General features: G+C 45.7%; 1 protein-coding gene across 5 annotated transcripts in view; it reads right to left on the reverse strand.

Moving 5' to 3' along the window:
• ACTN1 (actinin alpha 1) overlaps positions 1 to 18,728 on the reverse strand; it is a 93,317-nt gene that overhangs the window by 13,503 nt on the left and 61,086 nt on the right. For all 5 annotated transcript variants that reach the window (XR_012835691.1, XR_012835692.1, XR_012835693.1 and 2 more), the window contains exons 7-12: positions 13,144 to 13,225; positions 11,424 to 11,509; positions 4,569 to 4,661; positions 3,198 to 3,428; positions 2,516 to 2,663; positions 1,762 to 1,912 (exon numbers count right to left, since the gene is read on the reverse strand). Coding sequence is in view for 2 of the 5 variants with exons in the window: in XM_075754205.1 (XP_075610320.1) it covers positions 1,762 to 1,912; positions 2,516 to 2,663; positions 3,198 to 3,428; positions 4,569 to 4,661; positions 11,424 to 11,509; positions 13,144 to 13,225 (791 nt within the window). In the remaining 3 variants the exon portion in view is untranslated. The remainder of the gene's footprint in view (positions 1 to 1,761; positions 1,913 to 2,515; positions 2,664 to 3,197; positions 3,429 to 4,568; positions 4,662 to 11,423; positions 11,510 to 13,143; positions 13,226 to 18,728) is intronic.

Raw genomic sequence — 18,728 nt, forward strand, 5'->3', positions numbered from 1 at the left:
TTGCTTTGTGCTCTTGGTTCTACAAGTGGTCAAAGAAGGAGAAACCTGCAGGGAGGGGGAGACCAGCCAAGCTGGGAAGTGTCAGCCTTAGAAGAGAAAGCAGAGTAACTCACTGGGCTACTGAGTGACCCTGGGCCATCTGATGAGCATTTCTCTAAGCAGTAATGCAGGTTTAGTTTCCCCTTGCTTCCCCTAGCCCTGTTTCTTCCCAGCATTGTATTGCCCTCCTGAGGTATGTGGGCACAACTGTTGGTGGAGTCTTGCAGTAAGCTAGTCAGGAAACTGATTTGGGCTAAAAATAACTTCTTTGCTGGGTTTTTAATCCAGATCAGTTCCTTGATCTACTTTGCTGCAGAGCTAACACTGCAGATGAAAGAACTGCTTCTGAAAGACTGGCTTGTAAAGCACCTGTGCTGGACCACTACTGTTGGGGAGCGGAACATGCCGTGCCCCCAAACATGCCTGGCACGGGCAGCTGCAGTGGCCTCCTGCAGACTCTCTCCATCTCCCTGGCAGTGTATCTCTAGGGGAGAAAAGAGCTCAGCCATGGTTTTTCAGGGCATGGCCTCTTTGCTGAGATTGAAGATGGCTTTTGGAAGGATGGTAGAGCTCCCTGTTCTCACAGTTTGGAAGAAATCACCTTTCCCTTGGCTTTGGGCCCAGCCTTCCCTGTTGCTCTTAAGAGCTGCAGCTGCTTTGGCTGGTGTGTAGCATGTGCTTTGGAAGTGGCAGGTCAGCTAATAATGCTTGCTGACTAGCCAGCCTCAGTTTTAATCTTACTGACATGGAGGATTGCCTTGAACCCTCCTCCTGTTCCAAGGTCAATCCCCCAGTGGACAAGGGAGCAATTCTGTAAATCTGGGTTGTTAAAGGAGATAATGATCTTGATCCAATAATCCTGATTTTTGAGAGAAAAACAGTCTGTCAGCCCAGGAGTACTGATCTGAGCCCAGACACTAACTTGAGATAGGCCAGTGTGATATATAAATATTTTTAAAATAGGAAACAAAGTCAAAGCCAAGTTGTTCAGACTGTTTTCGCCAAGAAACACAAAGGGTTTCAAAATCTCTCTCCCTGTGCTGCAGAAGCCAGCTCTTCACCTGCCTGCTATCCCTAGCAATCAACCTCCCACTCTGAGGAGACCTCGTTTCTGCTGGTAACCTGTGTCACTCGTCACTCCAGGAAAAGGAGTGGAGGTGAAGGTTTCCAAGCTGGGGGAAGCAGGGAAGGAGCTGAGCTGCTGTGAGGATGCCCTGGAGCAAGCGCCAACCTGAGCACAGTACTCCTGGAGCAAAGGGCTCAGCGTGGCAGCAGAGGCCTCAGCAACAGCAGATTTTTTTTCCTGCCAGAATAAGGAGGATTTTTTTGATAAAAGAGAGCAAACTGAGAGGCTGCTGTTTCATTCTGTTCCTGGAAAAGTATGACAGCATTACAACTCTGAAACCTAGCAGGCGCCATCGGCAGGTCAGACTCTTTAGAAAAGGGTTCACAGCAGCATAATGAGCTGGAAGAGGATGGAAACTTGGCTTGGGAATATAATTCTGCCGCCCCCTCATCGGCACCCACGACTCATCCGTTTTCTGGCCTGCTCTTCTGGTGCATCCGGATACTGGAGAGCAGTATCCTAGATACCGTTTGGAAACACTGGGACTTCCCAACATTTTTGTATGGGGATTGATTTATGGCTCTCCAGAGGGCAAAGGGCAAAGCTGATTAAGCCTTTCTGGCCCCAAGGATGGGACGTGCGCTGGGGTGCCGTACTTCAGCTCTTGTGCAATAGCAGCAATCTGTTCCACGCGGTCCTGGTGCGCAGCCAGGTCACTCTCAAAGGCCTCGTGTTTCTTCAGCAGGGCCTTTATCTCCGAGAGGGTAGCAGTTTCGTAATCCTTCTGCTGCAGCATTGCTTCCTTACCTGGGGAGGGAGCCAAAGGACAGGAGAATGAAGGACAGGCCCCAGTGCCCCCAAAGCCAGCTCCCTGCCACCGAAGGAGCCCCGGAGGGGGGGGGGGGGGGCCTCAAAAGGGCATCTGCCCCACTTCAGGCACCCTGCCCCAGGCTTGCGCTCACGCGTGCTGGCCTGGAGACGCACAATCCTCACCTTCAAACCACGGAGCACGAGTTTGCCATTAACAACAGAGAAGGGCACATAGTGCAGCTCAAGCCAGTGCTGTCAGTTTATACTGGACTCATCTCAGTATGTGCAAACTGGGCCAGCGCTGGTCCTGTAAATGCCAACTGTAGCATTTACTGCACAGTAACTTTTCCTCTGCTCTGTAGCTCTTTTCTATCAAAAATTCTCACTTTGCAACAGTTAAGAATGCCAATGTGGCCGCATGATGTAGTGGAACAGAGATCAAGCTGATTTTCATGCATTATTTTCTAATAAAATAAGAAATGAACCTAGTGTTCTTGAGAGGAAAATCTCATGGAAGGACCTATGCCTGATCCATCTCTTCCTCCCTACATAACAGACAGCACTAAGTCAGGCAATAGAAAGCCCGTAGGTTGGCATTACCATCTGTCCAGGACTCATGAATAGATGCCTTCTGCCGGAACTTTTCGGCCAGGTGATCCAGCCTCTCTAGCCTCCGGATCTCATTCAACAACCACTCCTCATAGCCCTTTTCAGCCTGCTCTAGGCCACCCCAGGCATTGTTTATATCCTAGAGACAGGAGCACAAGAAGAAAAGGCAGGTTAGAAGATGGTGTGTGTATGCAAGATGTATGTTAGCATTAGTCTCCATGAGCTACATGGCTCCAATTGGCTAGAAGGAGTGCATGTGGGCTTTTAATCTCACAGGGTTGTGCAGACAGGTCAGGAAGACGAAGTGCCAGACTTAAGGAGGACTAGCAGTGTCAGGATATACCTGTCTGCACAAGAGTCCCTCTTGAAACACTTCCCCACAAGAAACTGCAACAAAACCCAACCATTTTTCAATTAGAAAAAGTGAGAGGCACCCAGACATCTCCTCATAAAGGCACACAACTTGTGAAGAGCCTCAGAGTCTGGTTTAGATACAAGGGAAGCAATGATTGCTTGATCCTCTTATTATGGCCTCACCTAACTATATTCGGTAGATTTCCTACCACAGAATAGCTCACTCCGAAGGTAGGCATGCTCTGCCTACCCATGGGCAGAAAAGGAGTCCCATTTTTAGGCATGGTTGGGGTATAGAGGAGCAGTTACCCCCACTCACCGAGACCATTTTCCCTTCCGAAGGCATGAAGGCTGGCCTGTTGCTGAGCCGCAGCTTGGTCTGCAAGGTGTTGAAGTTGATCTCAAGTTGGCACTTCTCTTGGACCTTGGGGGGCTTGTGCAGGCGGCGGTAGTCCCGGAAGTCCTCCAGTTTCTGCTGCATGGCTTGCATGGTGTTCTCTGGGGCCCGGTTCTCCAGCCAGGGGATAGTGCGACGGATCCACTCCAGCAGCTGGAAGGAGTAACAACAAGAAAATTGTGTTAAAACTACAGGTGTTGCTCTGATCTCATAAGGGACCATTTACTTGTATGTTTGCTGTCAGAAAGATTCTGCCACCAGCAGGGCTGGTAAAGAAGTTTGCCAGCTTTTTTGGAAGTACTTTTTTGTTAATGAGCAGGTCATTCCCTACCACACACTAAGTAGTACTGCTTGTTGCAGCACTGCCAATCCAACATGCTTAGGGCATAGCTTTTGCACAATCAGGACCAAACCATGTCCTCAGATTCTGTTAAAGCCTTAAAGTTTTCCGGGACTGTTGCATAACTAAAGGATGCTATAAGTCCTATCTCCAGAAGGGTCTGACAGGACAAATCAATTTCTTGCCTCCAGTTACACTTTTCCCACTCTAGCTTCCTTGGAGTCAGTGTTGCTCTTTGAATAGCTCTCCTTAGCAAACCTATCTGGGGACCTGGCAAAATGCTAATGCAATGGGCAGTCTATAGTGTGAATGGAGTAGTGCCCTGTGCTTTTCAGAGCAGGCTGAAACCAGGCTCGTGGGCTGTGTTTGCCCTTCTGTTCTCCATCTTCCCCTCCCTACTTATCTTCCACAAAAATACTCCAGTCGACATTTGGTCACTTCTGTAGTTTCACAGCTGTCAGCCTTCTCAGCTAACCAAAGCAGCCTCCAGCTTGTATCTTGCACAGATTCTTTCCAGCTATCAGTAAATGCATATTTCTTTCCTCAATTATCTCTAACTTCCACTCTCTCTGATCCAATTCCTGACTTCTGCAGTATATCGGCATACAATTTGCATGAAAGATGTTAAGAAGTTGTATAGTCCTGAGGAACGCAAGTTAAACTGGCTTGATTTTTCCCTTAATTTTAGCGTTCCTGTGGCTGCTTTTAATAAACTGAAAAACTCAAAGCTGCTCTATGGAAGCTTTCTGTTTTAAAGTAGATTGCTCTTGTCTTTAAAGTAAGTTTAATCTTTAATTTTTCTCAAACTAGAAGGAGGGGGGAAAAAAAAAAAAAAAAAGACTTTTCCTGGGAAACATGGGCCAATAGCATTCCCCAAGATTAGTTACCAGTGTTAAATGCAATTCCTTTCCACATATCACCACCCAGAAACCAACAGCACCATGGACACCTACATCACTGGCCAGTTTTTCATAGTCTTCCATGAGCTGTTCATTTTCTTGGTTGACTGCCAGCACCTTGCAGATACGATTTGCTGCTGTCTCCGCCTGACGAAAAGAAGAAAAACAGAAGGGAAAAGTGTGAAAAAAAAAGATATAAACCAAAGCTTGCAGCTTAGCTTCCTGCTGCATACCTGTGGATAAAGTCTCCTACCCTTGGCTCTAGCAACCTGTCTGCACTTTGAAACGTCTGTCCTGACCTCTTTGCTTTCCATTTGACCTTCTATAATAATTTATTTTTCCCTTCTCAGGTGAATACATTCCTTCAGAGATTCTCAGCTCTACTGATCCCACTCTATGTGTTGTGAGACAACCACATTTCTATGCCTTTTCTGAAGCTGCTCCTACAAGAGGGCTCTGTTTTTTGCTTCCTACCAGAAGGACCCTGGCTGCCTCTTTAGAAAGATGGGGGGGTTTCTGCCACCGCCTCCACTCCTCTCACCAGCATTCAGAGCTGCAACACCAGTAACTGAGTGGTGTCAAGCTGATGAGACTATTTACATGCTTTTACTGCAGGAAAGAACTACCTAAACAGAGTTAATCTATAGACTGGACTTTGGAAAATTCCTAATTTTATTTGGAACATAAAGTGGTAGATACTCCTCTTAACCTTAAATTCTGCCCAGCAGTGCTGTCTTCCAGCTTTCCCTGTATTTCTGGCACTCATTATAGGGCCACCGCCTCCAGCATCTTGCCACATGACACCTACCATGTACTCAGGGTCTCATGATCCAGCTGAAAAGAGGAATTTTTTTTCCCCCTTTTCTGGGTAATCTTTCTGCTTACTGTCCCAAAACAAGTCTCACCAAAAAAAAAGTGCCTGTTGTTAGGATTTAGTTTATTTTCCCTCCATCGTTGGACCAAAACCTTGTTCTCTGCAGGGAGCTGAACACGTTAAAACATGAATTTGGAACAAAGTGAGGACTAGAAAAATCCCAGCTATGAACTCAGGAGTAGTTAGTCTGCACTGGAGTGCCATGTGTGTGCTCAAGCCTGATGCTTGCACAGCATGTTATCTGTGGATATCAGCTCCCTTTATCATTATCATGGTGGGTGCCATGCCACAAGCCTCCGAGGATGTGCCCCTGTGATGGGTGTCAGGGGATTGCTCAGCACCCTCTTACCCCAGTACAGCTATCACCCTGGTGCCTGGGGAAGGTGCTAGAGCTACCCACAGGAGCCCCATGGAGTAGTCCTCCTTACAGAGGCTACGTGGAGATGAAGAGGAGAGGGCACATGCCAACACCACAACAGACCAATTGCAAGTGCTATGTCCTGGCCTTAAAACTATGTGCGAGACTGATGTCAAAAGTTTTGCTGAGCTTATAGCTAGCAAGTTTCAACCTTTTTCTATTTTTTAAAAGGTCTTTTATTATCTGTTTATTCAATCTCCAAGACCATTTGAGAAAAATCTTCTAATTTTTGCAGCTGATGCGAGGCAGCAAGAATAGCAATAAAGTCATAGACTATACAGTGACATATGGATTGCTAAGGTCCCAGGGGATCCGGCAATCTTATCGATTTGTGAGAAGATGTAAAAACATATATTCAGTCATTTGTCCCTTCATTAAAGTGGGCCAGCTAGCAGATACACAGATATTAACTAATTTAAACACATCAAAGGGACCTATATATAGGAGAAAGAGCAATTTCACTTAAAAAAAAAATCTGTAAAAAGTACAAACAATGGTTACATCTAAGAAAGCTTGTACTTTGATCTGTTTTTAACTAAAGTTTGTACTTTAATGAAGTGCTTTTTGATATCCAGAGGAAACTTTATAGAAATGTGACCAAATAGTATGTCAAAAAGACATTGCCAGAGCCCTGCCATGACATTCCTAGTGACTGTAGGGAACTGATGGCGCCAAATGTTTACCTCGATCATCCCAGGAGAGGAGCTCCCTGCACACTCTTAACTCTCTTCTTTTTACACCCCAGGAGCTCACTGCAGCAGCAGCCAGCTGTGCAGGAGGGACCCCATTTCACATAGGCATATTTACATGTATCCAACGATAGATTTCCTCCAGCTGCTCAAGTTTTTAAATATGTGTGTATGTATATATGTGTGTTGAACATCTGTCCAAACACAAAAGCCCTCTGAATGTCAGCAATTACGACATTATTTGTATTATCCTAATGGTTGAACTGTAGAGGCTTTCCCTCCCCTACCAGTACTGGCTTCCCTACGGTTCTTGCCCACTCCTGTTTTGCTCTGTGCAACAGCGTGCTGCAGTAGCAGGAAAGGCTCTGTGGCCATTATCACCATTACTGTCATGAGCAATGCGTTACACTGTCTTGCTCTGAGCAAGGTAGGACAAAAGGATCCCAGTGCTTTTGGGTAACCTCCACAAATGCATCCCACACTGCTGCTAATGAGCTGATCTGTGGTGATGGCAATCTCAGTGAAACACTTTCAGGTAAAAGAAGAGTGGCACACAAGATGTCTACATGAGGCCAAGGCAGCTCCCCACACACCTTCATTAGTGGAGTGGAAAAAGACTTTTTGGCTTCCCCACATTGCTAAAGGCAATGATGCATTTAGGATGCTCACAAGGCAAGGAGCAGCACTGAGAAGATGCACCATCCTGGAGTGTGGAAGCTGCACACCTGTGTTCTCAGAGAACCTGCGTGAGCTGATCAGCTTCAGCGCAGCACCATGCTGACACATTATACTACTCTGGGGAGGGCAAGCCCAGGGTATTCTGCTCGATACCACACTGCTGTGTCATGTGCACATGCTGTTTGGTGGACTCAAAATGGAAATCTGAATAGCCAAAGTAGCAGTAACTTCTCTGTCTTTTCTGTACTTCTCAACCCTGACTCGGATGCTTAGGATGGAAGTGCAGTTAGCTGTCTCTCTAGATCATGGATCCAGGTCTCTTTGCTGAGGAGGATCATAAAGGTAGGCATTCCCACAGTGCACTACATAGGGAAGATGCCTGCCTGTTGCTGTCCTCTGGCCTCAGAGGATCACTCCAGAATACTGTATGCCAAACACAGTCTCTTAATAAAATGGTAAAACGTTAGAAATTTTCACCCCAGAAATCAAATTTACAAAATATTAAGCCAACCAGTAGTTGCATGCATTTAGTGTGAAAGTCAGAAGCAGTTAGAAAACAAGCAAACCAACAAAAGCAAGTATACCTACAAATATATATATATATATATAAATGGCATAAAGCAAAAGCAGCCATCTACACACACATGTCAGGCTGGGGACCCTGTACCTTCAAAGGCTCAGTAAAAGAGAGTGAAAGAAGCAGAAAGCGGCTCATGAGACTTCCCCTTCAGGACTGGTGGCAGTAATGAAAAATCTGAATGAAAAATGGAGCGATATCACAGTAAGTCACCTAACTGTGCACAAGGTGGCAACACATTACAATCTGTGCTGGGGCTTGTACTCAGTAATCACTTTGCATTTCCCCGGGGGTTTGAATCTGTGTCACTCAGCAGCTGGCTAATGTTCAGCTAGGGCAGCTCCAAAAAGGAGCTGTGCCTCCCCTGCCAGGGCACAGTTGAGTTGCTGACCCACCAGGACGGCTAAAAAAATAATAAATTATTATATCTTTTATCTTCCCTATAAGCCAGTTACACTACATGGGACTGAAGCTTTAATAACTAAGAAGCTTCATCTCTAGTTCTTGCCCTAGCTACTTGGTTCAGGTCCCAAGGCAGTAAAAGGTTGTTTTCAGTTATCCCAGGAGACCTAGCATCCACCTAAATTGCTGATGAGAGCATAGGACCCGCTGAGCAGGTTTCCAAATCCTGGAATGGGCACAGAGAGAAGAAGAAGAAGGGATTGGCAAGGGGCACGGCTGCTCCTGCAGCAGGCTACAACTCTCCTCATATTGTGGTTTGCTGTTTCCTCAATCTAGAGTTCTTTGGGTTAAGCAGACGGCATGGAGCAGTCCCTCAGGGGGACCTGGCAAACATCAGGCCTTATCACCAGGCTGGCATGAGTTCTGAGACTACAGTCTTCCTGGGCAAGTATCAGCTGGCTGGAGCTTGCAGCCTGATCTTAAAGGTTTCGAACTATTCACAAAGCAGGATCCTAGTGGAAGAGTCATGACTACACAAATTATCCCAAATGGGCAAGTCTACTGCACTGCTGTGGGACATATTCCCAGTTCCTTGGAAATAAGATGGTATCACGTAATTTATATGAAAGTGGGCAGTGAACAAAAAGCTTGAACTAAAGAGCTACTCCCTGGAACCTACTGTCTGCATTTGCCCTGTGAAAGGCAGCATCAGAATAATATCTGCATCAACGCTGCGACTGTCAGCATTGTTTTGTACAAAAGAGATGGACTCTTCCTGGAGTCAAGTTAGCCCTCAAGCTGGGCAACACATGGACAGTCTCTCAAATAGAAAAGGCCTAGTGAGAGAAAGAAGTTGTGGCTGGGGGGAACAGGGAGATTTTACATCTGTTTGTAACATGAAGAATGCAGTCTTGAACTTTGGATTTTATTGTTCCAAAGCCTACAATCTGAAATTAGCAGTGATCTTGTGGAAAGGCTGCAGCCCAGTCAAGGCTATGGCGTGGGAGGAAAGGATGGACCTTTTTCTTCTATTCAAAGGATTGCAGGGAAATTGCTGTTTTGGAGGAAGTTAGCCCAAAGGCAAACTATGACCATTTGGTTCGTCTGAGGAGAAATGTCCTGACGGCAGGCAAAGAGACTCTGGAGTAAAAAGGAAGCAGACGAAGAAGGACTGAAGTTATGGAAAGGGGCAAAGCAAAGGAAAGAGAAATAAGACATACAGGTGGTTTGGGAAACAGAGGAGAATGACCAGGGAGAAGCAAGGAATGGAGAAACCTGTGAGTTTGGGAAAGCTTAAGGCCTGGTAGGAATGGACTTTGTGGCTGGAGCACAAAAGTGCTATGTAATCAGCTCACAGATGATTCAGCCTAGGAAAAGACCACTGACCTAGCAGGGGCTGAGTGTGGGAGGCAGGATGGCAGCTCAAGGGGCGCAGGCTGGGATTTCCTGGAGTAGGCTGATTTGATTGTGGCACTTCTGGAGGCGCATCGCCTGGCCAGGATGATGCCTGCTAGTCACTAGTGAAAGGGTATTGACTCTGTCAGAGCAGACATTCATTCATCTTTTGATGCCAGCTTTGCCAAATGCTTTCTCCACCCCTGGGGTGTGAAACTGGAGGGAAGGAGCAGCTCAAGTCTGTTTGAAAGGACATTTACACCACTTCTTCAGCAAGGCTACAGATGGCACATCCGAGAGCATCGCTGGATGCGCTGGGCTTCCCTGCAAACGCCCTGGGGCGGACGGGGGTCTGGCGCATTCCTCGGTGGAGAGGAGTGGTGGGCAGGGCAGGGAGTGGGGAGGGGGTTGTTAGCGGTAAAGTCTCACCTTCTGCGCCCCTGAGAAGGCGTGGTAGTAACATGAGACATAGGTCATTATGGCCTTCTCATCCGGCCTTAGCGTGCCTATAATATCTGTGCAGAGAAGGAAAAGAGGTTGAAAGGATAAAGTAAGAAGCAGCACATAGAATAAAACAAAACAGTCATGGGTGGCGTGAGAGAGGGGGAGAAAACTTCCCATCATGCATTGCAGGACAGGCCAAACAGATTTCCATGCGGAGAGCTGGGAATTCGGATCGGAAGGTGGCTAGCAGTGTTGGCTTGTGGCTCAAAGCGGCACCCCTCCCTCCCTCTTCCCTCCCACCCCCCCAATCCAGGGGGCTCCTGAGCTGAGGATCCGGGCTCTGCACCTTCACAGCTGTGGTCCGAGGGCCTGGCCCAAGGATGCAAATAGGCTGTTTAGAGGTTTGAACGCCTGCGCTCAAGGCCTTTCTGTACGCCGAGGAGCTAGAGATCAGAGCCTTCCTACGCAGTGCGCTTCCTACACAGTTATCTGCTCTGCTGCAACACGCACTGCCTGTTCCTATGGCACTGAAGTACAGGCGGCTGCTTGGTTTGGGCGAGAGATATTTACAAGGTTTCACCCACAAAATGTTTTCCTTAAGCGACTCCATTACCAACAGGAAAATGGCTAAGCCAGACACAGCAAGGACTCAACTGCCCAATTACCAGCATGGTGGGTGAGAAAAGAGAAAAAAAAGAAACAAATGAACAAAACCAGGCATCTCAGTCATGATAAGCAATGCTCTGTTTGCAAAATCACCATGGTCATACTCGTTAGACATGCTTTGTAAGCCCCGGGGGAACCGGGACTGAATTTGTGGCACAACTCAAGAAAGCAGCAGGTTCAGACCTTGAAGCAAGGGTGCAGGAACCTGCAGCATACCTAAGGTAAAAGATAAAGCTTTGGGTATTCATTGAACCCTTCATAAAACCATTAAGTCAGCTCTGTTCCTCCACCTTTGAAAAAGAAAAAAAAAAGTGAATAGCTATCAGAATTGTTTCTAGTGGGAGCAGGCTGCAGTGTCCTGCTGAGCAGAGCATCTATGTGGTGGTCTCCAGCCTTGTGAGACCAAGCATCTTTGCTCAGATTTCCCAGGAACAGGGGGTGCAGGTCCTCGGCCATCAGGGCAGCAGTTTGGAAGGCAAATGGAGAAGGCAAAGCTCCCCACTCGCTTGGATTTGTGTTGTTCCAAGGTGCTGGTGTACGCAAGTGTCACTGGAAGTACCACTGACCATAGGGAAATGAGAGTCCTGGCTCCCTTGCCCCACATATTACGTCTGGGGCACCACTTTGAACCAACAGCCAACTCTACCAAGAACATAATAATAAAGATGCCCGTAGCTAGAGAGGAAAGAGAGAAAGAAAAAAAGGTTTGGACATTAGCAACGGCACCAGGTGTGCTCTGTGGAGGGAGCTTGGGATCCTGCGATACCTTCTGGGCTCCTGAGAAGGCGTGGTAGAAGCTAGAAACATAGGTCATGATGGCTTTCTCGTCAGGACGGGCAGTTCCAACAATGTCTGTCAAAAAAAACCTCACGTTAAGAGCATAATCAACTGATCGGAGGAAAGCAAAGGCGAGGGAAAACCACAACTGTCCAGGAGGCTTGCTGGGGTATATGCTTGTCATAGCAACTCCACAGGACTTCCCAGCATTCCCCTGAAGATGTGTGTGTCTCAGAAGCCAGGATCACCCTCCTGGTTTCCCTCCCTCATGATAAATTTGCTTCCAGGGTCTGGCCAGTGTAATGCAGCCATATGTCAGCATATCTCGTGTCACAGCACTTCCTCGTCCTGCGAACATTACTGTGAATGGGTGGGTTGAATCAATCCAAATTGGCAGTAGGTTGACGTGGCTTTTATAAGATGTATTATACTGCAATTCCTCCATGCAGTTCTTCAGGAAAGATCCTTTCTTCCTTCCTTTCCATGCCCTCATCCTCCATTTCAACACAGTGATGGCTTGAATTTCAAAAGGCTCTTTCATTAGTTTCAGGGGAAACTCAACACCTCCAGAGATCAGAATTAATGGTGTGGAGGAATGCACATTAGCTCCACTCCATGAGGGAGGAGAGTGATCACGAAAGAGCAACAGGAGCTCCTGCAAGGGGCCCTCTCCATCGCTGCTAGCTTTGCTGAGATCTGAAGCTAGATCCACTTATTTTGGAGCTGGCTTTATTTCCTACAGAATGACAGGAAGCACTTGAATCTACTCCAGAAACCTCGTGATTTTTTGTGACCTCAGCATGATGAATGCAGGGAAAGCAAGACTCATCCCTGGGGATGGGAAATACTACCTAAGAATATGAACATCCTAGTTACCCAAATACAGGTTCACTGGGTTCAGCTGTTCTATCCCCACCTTTCCCCCTTGTTCCTCTCACTCCCTTATTTAACAAAAGCCTATAACTGCTTCTTCTGTCCAAGCCAAGCCTGAAATACAGCTTCTACCACTGAAAACAGCTGGCTTCAGGCAAACAGCCAACAACCAGTGAACTATTTCAGGCTGTTGTTTGTAGTCCAGGGTTACAGTCTTCAAAGTCTGTTGCCAAGCTGGTCCTGACAAGGCTTTGAAAAGTCATCCTTGCTGTCCCAGTGGCCCCAGGGAAGCGGTCACAGTCAGTAGCAAAAGCACCTCTGAACAACACGGATTTCTGCCTTGGTCTCCAGACTCGGTCAGTGAGGGATCTTCATGCCCAACACTTCTGAGCAGTCCAGAAGCAGCAGTTTATAATACTAATACCATCCCCCCAAAAGGAAGATCGCCAGCAATGTCAGAAAGAGTCCAGAAAAAAAATTCTGGAGCAAAAGGAACACAGTCCTGCACCATACATTAACTGAGGATTAAGCCTGATTCTTGAAAGGAAACACTTCAGTTAGCAGTGGACATAGCCAGGTGTTACTCATCTCTGCCTAGTGTGTCAACCCCAGGTTAAGATCTCCACACCACCCTCAGAAGACTGAGGGGCACAGGAGGTAAAGGGAAGCAGAACATGTGATCCATTATTCCATTGTAACTATTTCCCTATACATTTAGTATATGATGATGGAGGGAGCATTCAGAGGCTACTGAATTCTTGTACAATACAAGTCCACCTAGAAGTGGGAAATTTCTTGAGAAAAGGCAAGTTAAAAGCCACTGGGTTCTACTTTACCTTCTGCATCCAGCATCTTGGGAATATCCAGATACTTCTCAGCCACATCAAAAGCTGTGTTTAGATTAGTGAGAGGATCATCCTGGGAAAGAAACAGAGCCAGAGCATCAACATCAACTTGTAACAAGGTACACAGCATTTCTCTCAAAACAGAGCTATTGTGCTTGGTTTGGTTCAGGTAAATGTGCTGTCCAGACAAAATTATGTCTAAATCTCCATGTAGCAGGAAGAAATAATTAGCTTCCTTTTGAAAGCAGAGCCTGGAGACTCATGATATGATAATTAACATATAATCCATGCACTTGCAACAAGAAGGAATTACACATTTTGTCTTGAACCTGAAGTAAAATTAGCTTCACATCATACTAACAGTAAACAGCCATATCTCACATTTACATCTCATGCTTATACTAGGTTTGCAACTTCCATTTTAAAGAACTGCAGAGCAGTGTATCTGTTAGAACATCTAAGCAATGCTAAAATAGTAACAACATCTGCAACGAGTGCTGTCCTTAGCTAGTGTACAGTTTGTTGAACACCAGTTGAGTGGGAGGAAGAGAAATGTTTTAACAAATCTCTACAAAATAAATATATATATATGAAAGTACCCATTTTGTCTGAGTATTGCTTTTCCTCCTAGGCACTGCACAGGACTTGTAATTTCCTTAGTACTTTTCTATTCCTCTCTATATAAACCTTCTGCTGTGGCAGGATGCACTTCAGATACAGACATCAATAGACAGTAATCAAATCCTAAACAAAGTTAAATGTGACTTATCACATCATGAGTCATATCACAAAGATAACTAGATTTTAAAGAGCCACACAAGAGAATATGAAACACAGATGTCACTGGAAATGAAAGACCTCTGCAAATTGTTTCCAGCACTCAAACATAATGATCAGCAACAAGACACCTACCAACCTGTATGAGACCCTCATAGAAGCCTGACTCCTATATTCCTGTATACCCATGATACTTATTCTGAAGGATCAATCCACTTCATGGATGAGAAATGACATTTGCAGTATCTGTTTCTACTGTTGAGACAGGTGGCTTCTGATGGAGGAGAGGTTGTGCATAAACTGCTAGTGTTTAGTCACCATGTTTGCTAAGTGCCTTTCGGAGAGAGGAAGGATGGGGTGGTACTCTCCACATTGTCATTTGTGCCACTCACACTGAGACTCGCCTTAAAAATTAGGAAATAAGGAGTATAATTATTTCACCTGCTTTCTAGAGTGGCATCCATGTTCTGTTTCTTTTCTATTTGAGATCATGTGCCTTTGCTTATTGCATTGACTTGGAAGATTAAGCTGTGCCTGACCTCTAAAAGAGGCAGTTTCCTTTGAACCCATCCAGCATGAAACATGAAGCTAGGCAGGCTTGGGCAGACAGGGTATGGGCATGCAGAAAAGCTTCTTCATGGCACTGGTCATTATGTCGCCCTCAGATTACAGCCTTCATGAAAATAGGTAACTGAGCTATTCTGAAAAGCAGTTTGCTACATTTCCCTAGGAATTAATGCAGGTATCAGCTTGGCATCCCATCTCAGCATCATATTCCTTTGGGTGGATGTCTCCAGTAGACAGCAATGTTTCACCTACCAAAGTAAATCACACACAGAGGCCATCAAAATGGATATGACCAGTGATCTGTATTTAGTCCACTGGGACGAGTCAATATTAAGTGAGGAAATGTTGCATGGGCATGCTGTGATGAAACCAGCAGCTGTCACACATGGTAACAGGCCTCCACCTCAGTGTCAAATAGTACTTTATCCCTATATAATACACTTCCAACGGCGACTACATCAGATAGATCTATATCCACCTCTTCAAAGTTTAGCAGCGGTGCAGGCAGGGGATTTTTACTATCCTCCAGCCACAAGGAATTCCTGTGCCATGGAATTAGAGGCTGGTACCATTTCAGCTTCATCCTACTCATCTCCTGTGCCTGCTGTGGAGCAATCTCTATGAACCCAAAGTGTAACCAAAAGCCTCATTTGAGGTGGGGACACTAGCTGGTCTATAGCATATCTTGTTCACTATGTGTAGACAGGGCCTTAGCTCCATTTAGGAAGGAAAAGTAACAGCCTTCCTTTCACTCAAGTGCAGGAGCATCCAGAAATGCCAAGCGGCAGCTCCCTTGCTGGTTTTCCCCGAGCCCATGTGCCATCTTCTACTTCTGTAGAAATGTCACCACTGCGTACCAAATGTCATCCTATGCTGACCATGACCACAACAGCATTGCTAACGCCCTGACAGAGTGCTTAGTATTAACACAGACCCCTCCTTAGCGCTGACGCATCTGAATGAGCTGCCTGAAGATCTGTCAGCCTCTCCTGGAGGAAAGGGAGGAGCAAACTCACTGCAGATAGCTTTCCTATCAGTTTGCAAGTAACAACACCAGGACCAATGTTGCCAAAGGTTAAAAAGAAATTTTTAGCTGGAAGTTGGGAGAGGTTTCCTGATAGGAAAACTTACTGGGCTTGGGCACTCCCAAAGGAAGGGCTGGAAGTCTTAACATGCAGGAAATTGGAGACCTACCTAGATGAAGCCAACAGACTACTACATATGTACGAAGATGTGTGATCACATAGTCTCTTGGGGAAATGAAGCTAAAGATAATGCTAGCGAAAGCAAGCTACTTACGTCCAAACTAGCTCCAAGATTAGTGGAGGGCTAAACTCGAGCAAGATCCTGTTCCCTGTGGGAAAAGCTTCACCCCTCATGGACAGTGGAGGTGCTCATCACAAAGGAGATGCTTCTTTGTGCAAGAGATAGGGTTTCCCTGAGGGCTTGTCCAAGACTACAACAGGGTCTCGAGTCCTATGAAATTCCTCCATCGCTTTCAGTTCCATCCCATTGTACACCAGCTAATAGTTATTTCAAATCACCTGTTTCAGTTGACTCCCATGAAAAGGGATAAAGGAGTAAAGACTGGCCTGGTAGCTCCAAGCCTCACAGTGCGGCGCTGCAGCACCATGGCTGCAGGCATGCTTTAGGGACCCAAACAAAAGCCAAGTCACCTGTCCCCTGATTCCTTCCACAGATGAAACACACATCCCAGGAAGAGCACTGACCCAGCTGAGGGTCTGCAGAGGTGCCTCAGTTCCCAGTCTGCTTACGTGAACATAGAAATGGCAGAGACATGAAAAAGAGCAGTAACTTGCCAGGCTCTAGCTGGGCCAACCATGAGGAAAGCTATAATTTTGCCATGGAGGAATTACGTTGTTTTAATGGTGGCAGATAGCAAATGTGCCCTAAACAGATGCCCACTTGGCACATTCTCTGCTTTTGCTGACTAAAGACTACTGTGGCTCCTCCTTTTTCACCACAACCCTAACTCACACAGGGAGTCTTGTCTCCTCTTCCAGCTATTTCCAAGTCCTTGCAGCACACAAGGTTGCCATGGCAATTATTGCAGTGTGACATAAAAAAAAAAGAATCTTCTATTAACTAGCAATCAGGAAAGGAGATGGAGGGGGAGGGAAATCAAGAAAGAGCAAGTACTATAGTAATATAGTAATATCTGTAAGAGTTGAAGACACCAGGAAAGAAATCCAATTGGTACGACTCATGTTTTCAGGAATATCTGTAATAAATGCATCCAACATGGCAGTACACAGACTGTATGGACTGCAGTATGTGAGAGAGTGTCTGAGCCATCAGTCAACTATTGTACTTGATAAAAAGATCTTAGATGTGGCTCATAGTTGAGCTATAGTCAGAGGTAAAAGGAGGAAGGGAAATCCCATCTTCTGCATATCCCTCAGATGTAGACCATGAACTGAATCTCAAGATCTTATCTACAGTGAGCTGAACAATAGCAGACCGACCTGCACTGAATAGAAACCATCTAACTAAATAAGTAGCTGTGGTGTCAGGGAATCACTGGCACCAAGCTAGGTGGACTTGCACCTTTTATTTTGGGGCCTGGAATATACAAGCAACTTCAGCTAGGCAGTGCCTGTAAGCAGAAAAGAATTGTGCTTGCTCTGCTAATATAGCTAGACTTGGAAAAATAGCTAGAAACATAAACTCAATATAAAACTGTGCTGGCAAAAGAAGCTGCTAACTTTTGGGAAGAAGACATGCAGCTACCTTTTGCTAGCACATACTGCCAATACAGGGTCTGTAGCATAGACACAGCCTCTGTGAAGGAGCAGAAAACACCAAAACTGTACAAGAATGCTGCCCAAAGAGGAGGTACAATGCAGACTTCTTGGCAGCCTGGACTGATGTTCACCACTATCTTATACATGTGTGGGCATACACAGAAACACATACAGCATTGCCAAAGGCACGCACAACTGAGATGCCATGAATCACTCCCTAGAGCTGGAAGAGACATGGAGGTGGACCTCTAATCTACTATCCACTGCGATGGCTGCTTCTGAGCAGCCTTTCTCATGTCTTGCTCTGCAACGTAAGTTCCATGCAGAGCCAGGGATGATTCAAAATGTTGGGGTTGGTTGGCTTGTTTGCTTGCTTGTGTTTGAGGGAAGGAGGAGAGGGGAAGTAGGCTCCAAGTAGAAGAGCAATACTCAGTTGAATTGAACCAAGGGGAAGAGAAAGAAGTGATAAAGGAGGAAGCAAGTGACAGAAATAGTCCAAGCAAATACTGTGTTTAGGAAGGTGCCAAGTTTAAGACATTCTACAAATGGGTTTCATAGATCTAGCATAAAAAAAAGGCAATTTCCTTTCTGCACACATCAACTGCCAGAGCCAAAGGCTAGGCTCTGAGCTAAGTTCTTCCCAGCTATTTGCTCAAGATTTCGGCTGTGGTAGAGTACTCAAACATGCATTTAATCTCATGCCTTTAGAGTAATCGAGGCAGAACAACAATAAAAATGATACAGAAAGAGTCAGAAGACTGCAGGAAGGCAGATGGAACCTGATGAAGGATGCGATCAAAGACAAGTGGAGAACAAAGATGCTTGTTCCCTTTAACCTTACTCAAAGGAGAACAAATCCCTTCCCATCTACATTGATTTTGGCTAGGACAATCACCCTCTCTTTCACCTTAGAAAGCCTGCAGGCAACATAACCAAATAACTTTCCTTCCCTCACTCCTGTTTCGCTTGGGTTTGGCTTAGGGCTTTGTTGATAACAGAGAACACTGTAGCATTTACCCCGCTGTGTTTGTCAGATGCACTTTGCTTAGCTGCTTTTATTTTCCCAAGACCAGGCACTGAAAATGTAGCTCCAATAATTCCTTTTTTTTATTGCTGTTGTTTATGTAAACAGGTACAGTCTCTCCCCACTGTTTATTCATCATGCACTGACTCCAGACACTAAAACTGATCAGATAATATAATTGACTGCTCTACAAGACAGTAAAGATCTAAAAGGTTACTGAAAAGCAGATCAGGCATTGTACAATTCATTGCCTCAAGGTTGCAGCTAATTTGATTAACTATACTGATAATTTACATATTGTCTATTTGCACAGTGATCCAAGAGCCCAGGTCTATTAGTGATGGGCTTCCATGTTTATTTCCTTAGCTAACTTCAAGCACGTTCGCACTTTATAACACCCAGCCCGTGAGATCAGATGATCAAACTTTTTGTCTGTTAGCCCC

Source organism: Balearica regulorum, chromosome 5 (assembly GCF_011004875.1).
Source record: "Balearica regulorum gibbericeps isolate bBalReg1 chromosome 5, bBalReg1.pri, whole genome shotgun sequence".
In the NCBI taxonomy this organism is placed as follows: domain Eukaryota; kingdom Metazoa; phylum Chordata; class Aves; order Gruiformes; family Gruidae; genus Balearica; species Balearica regulorum.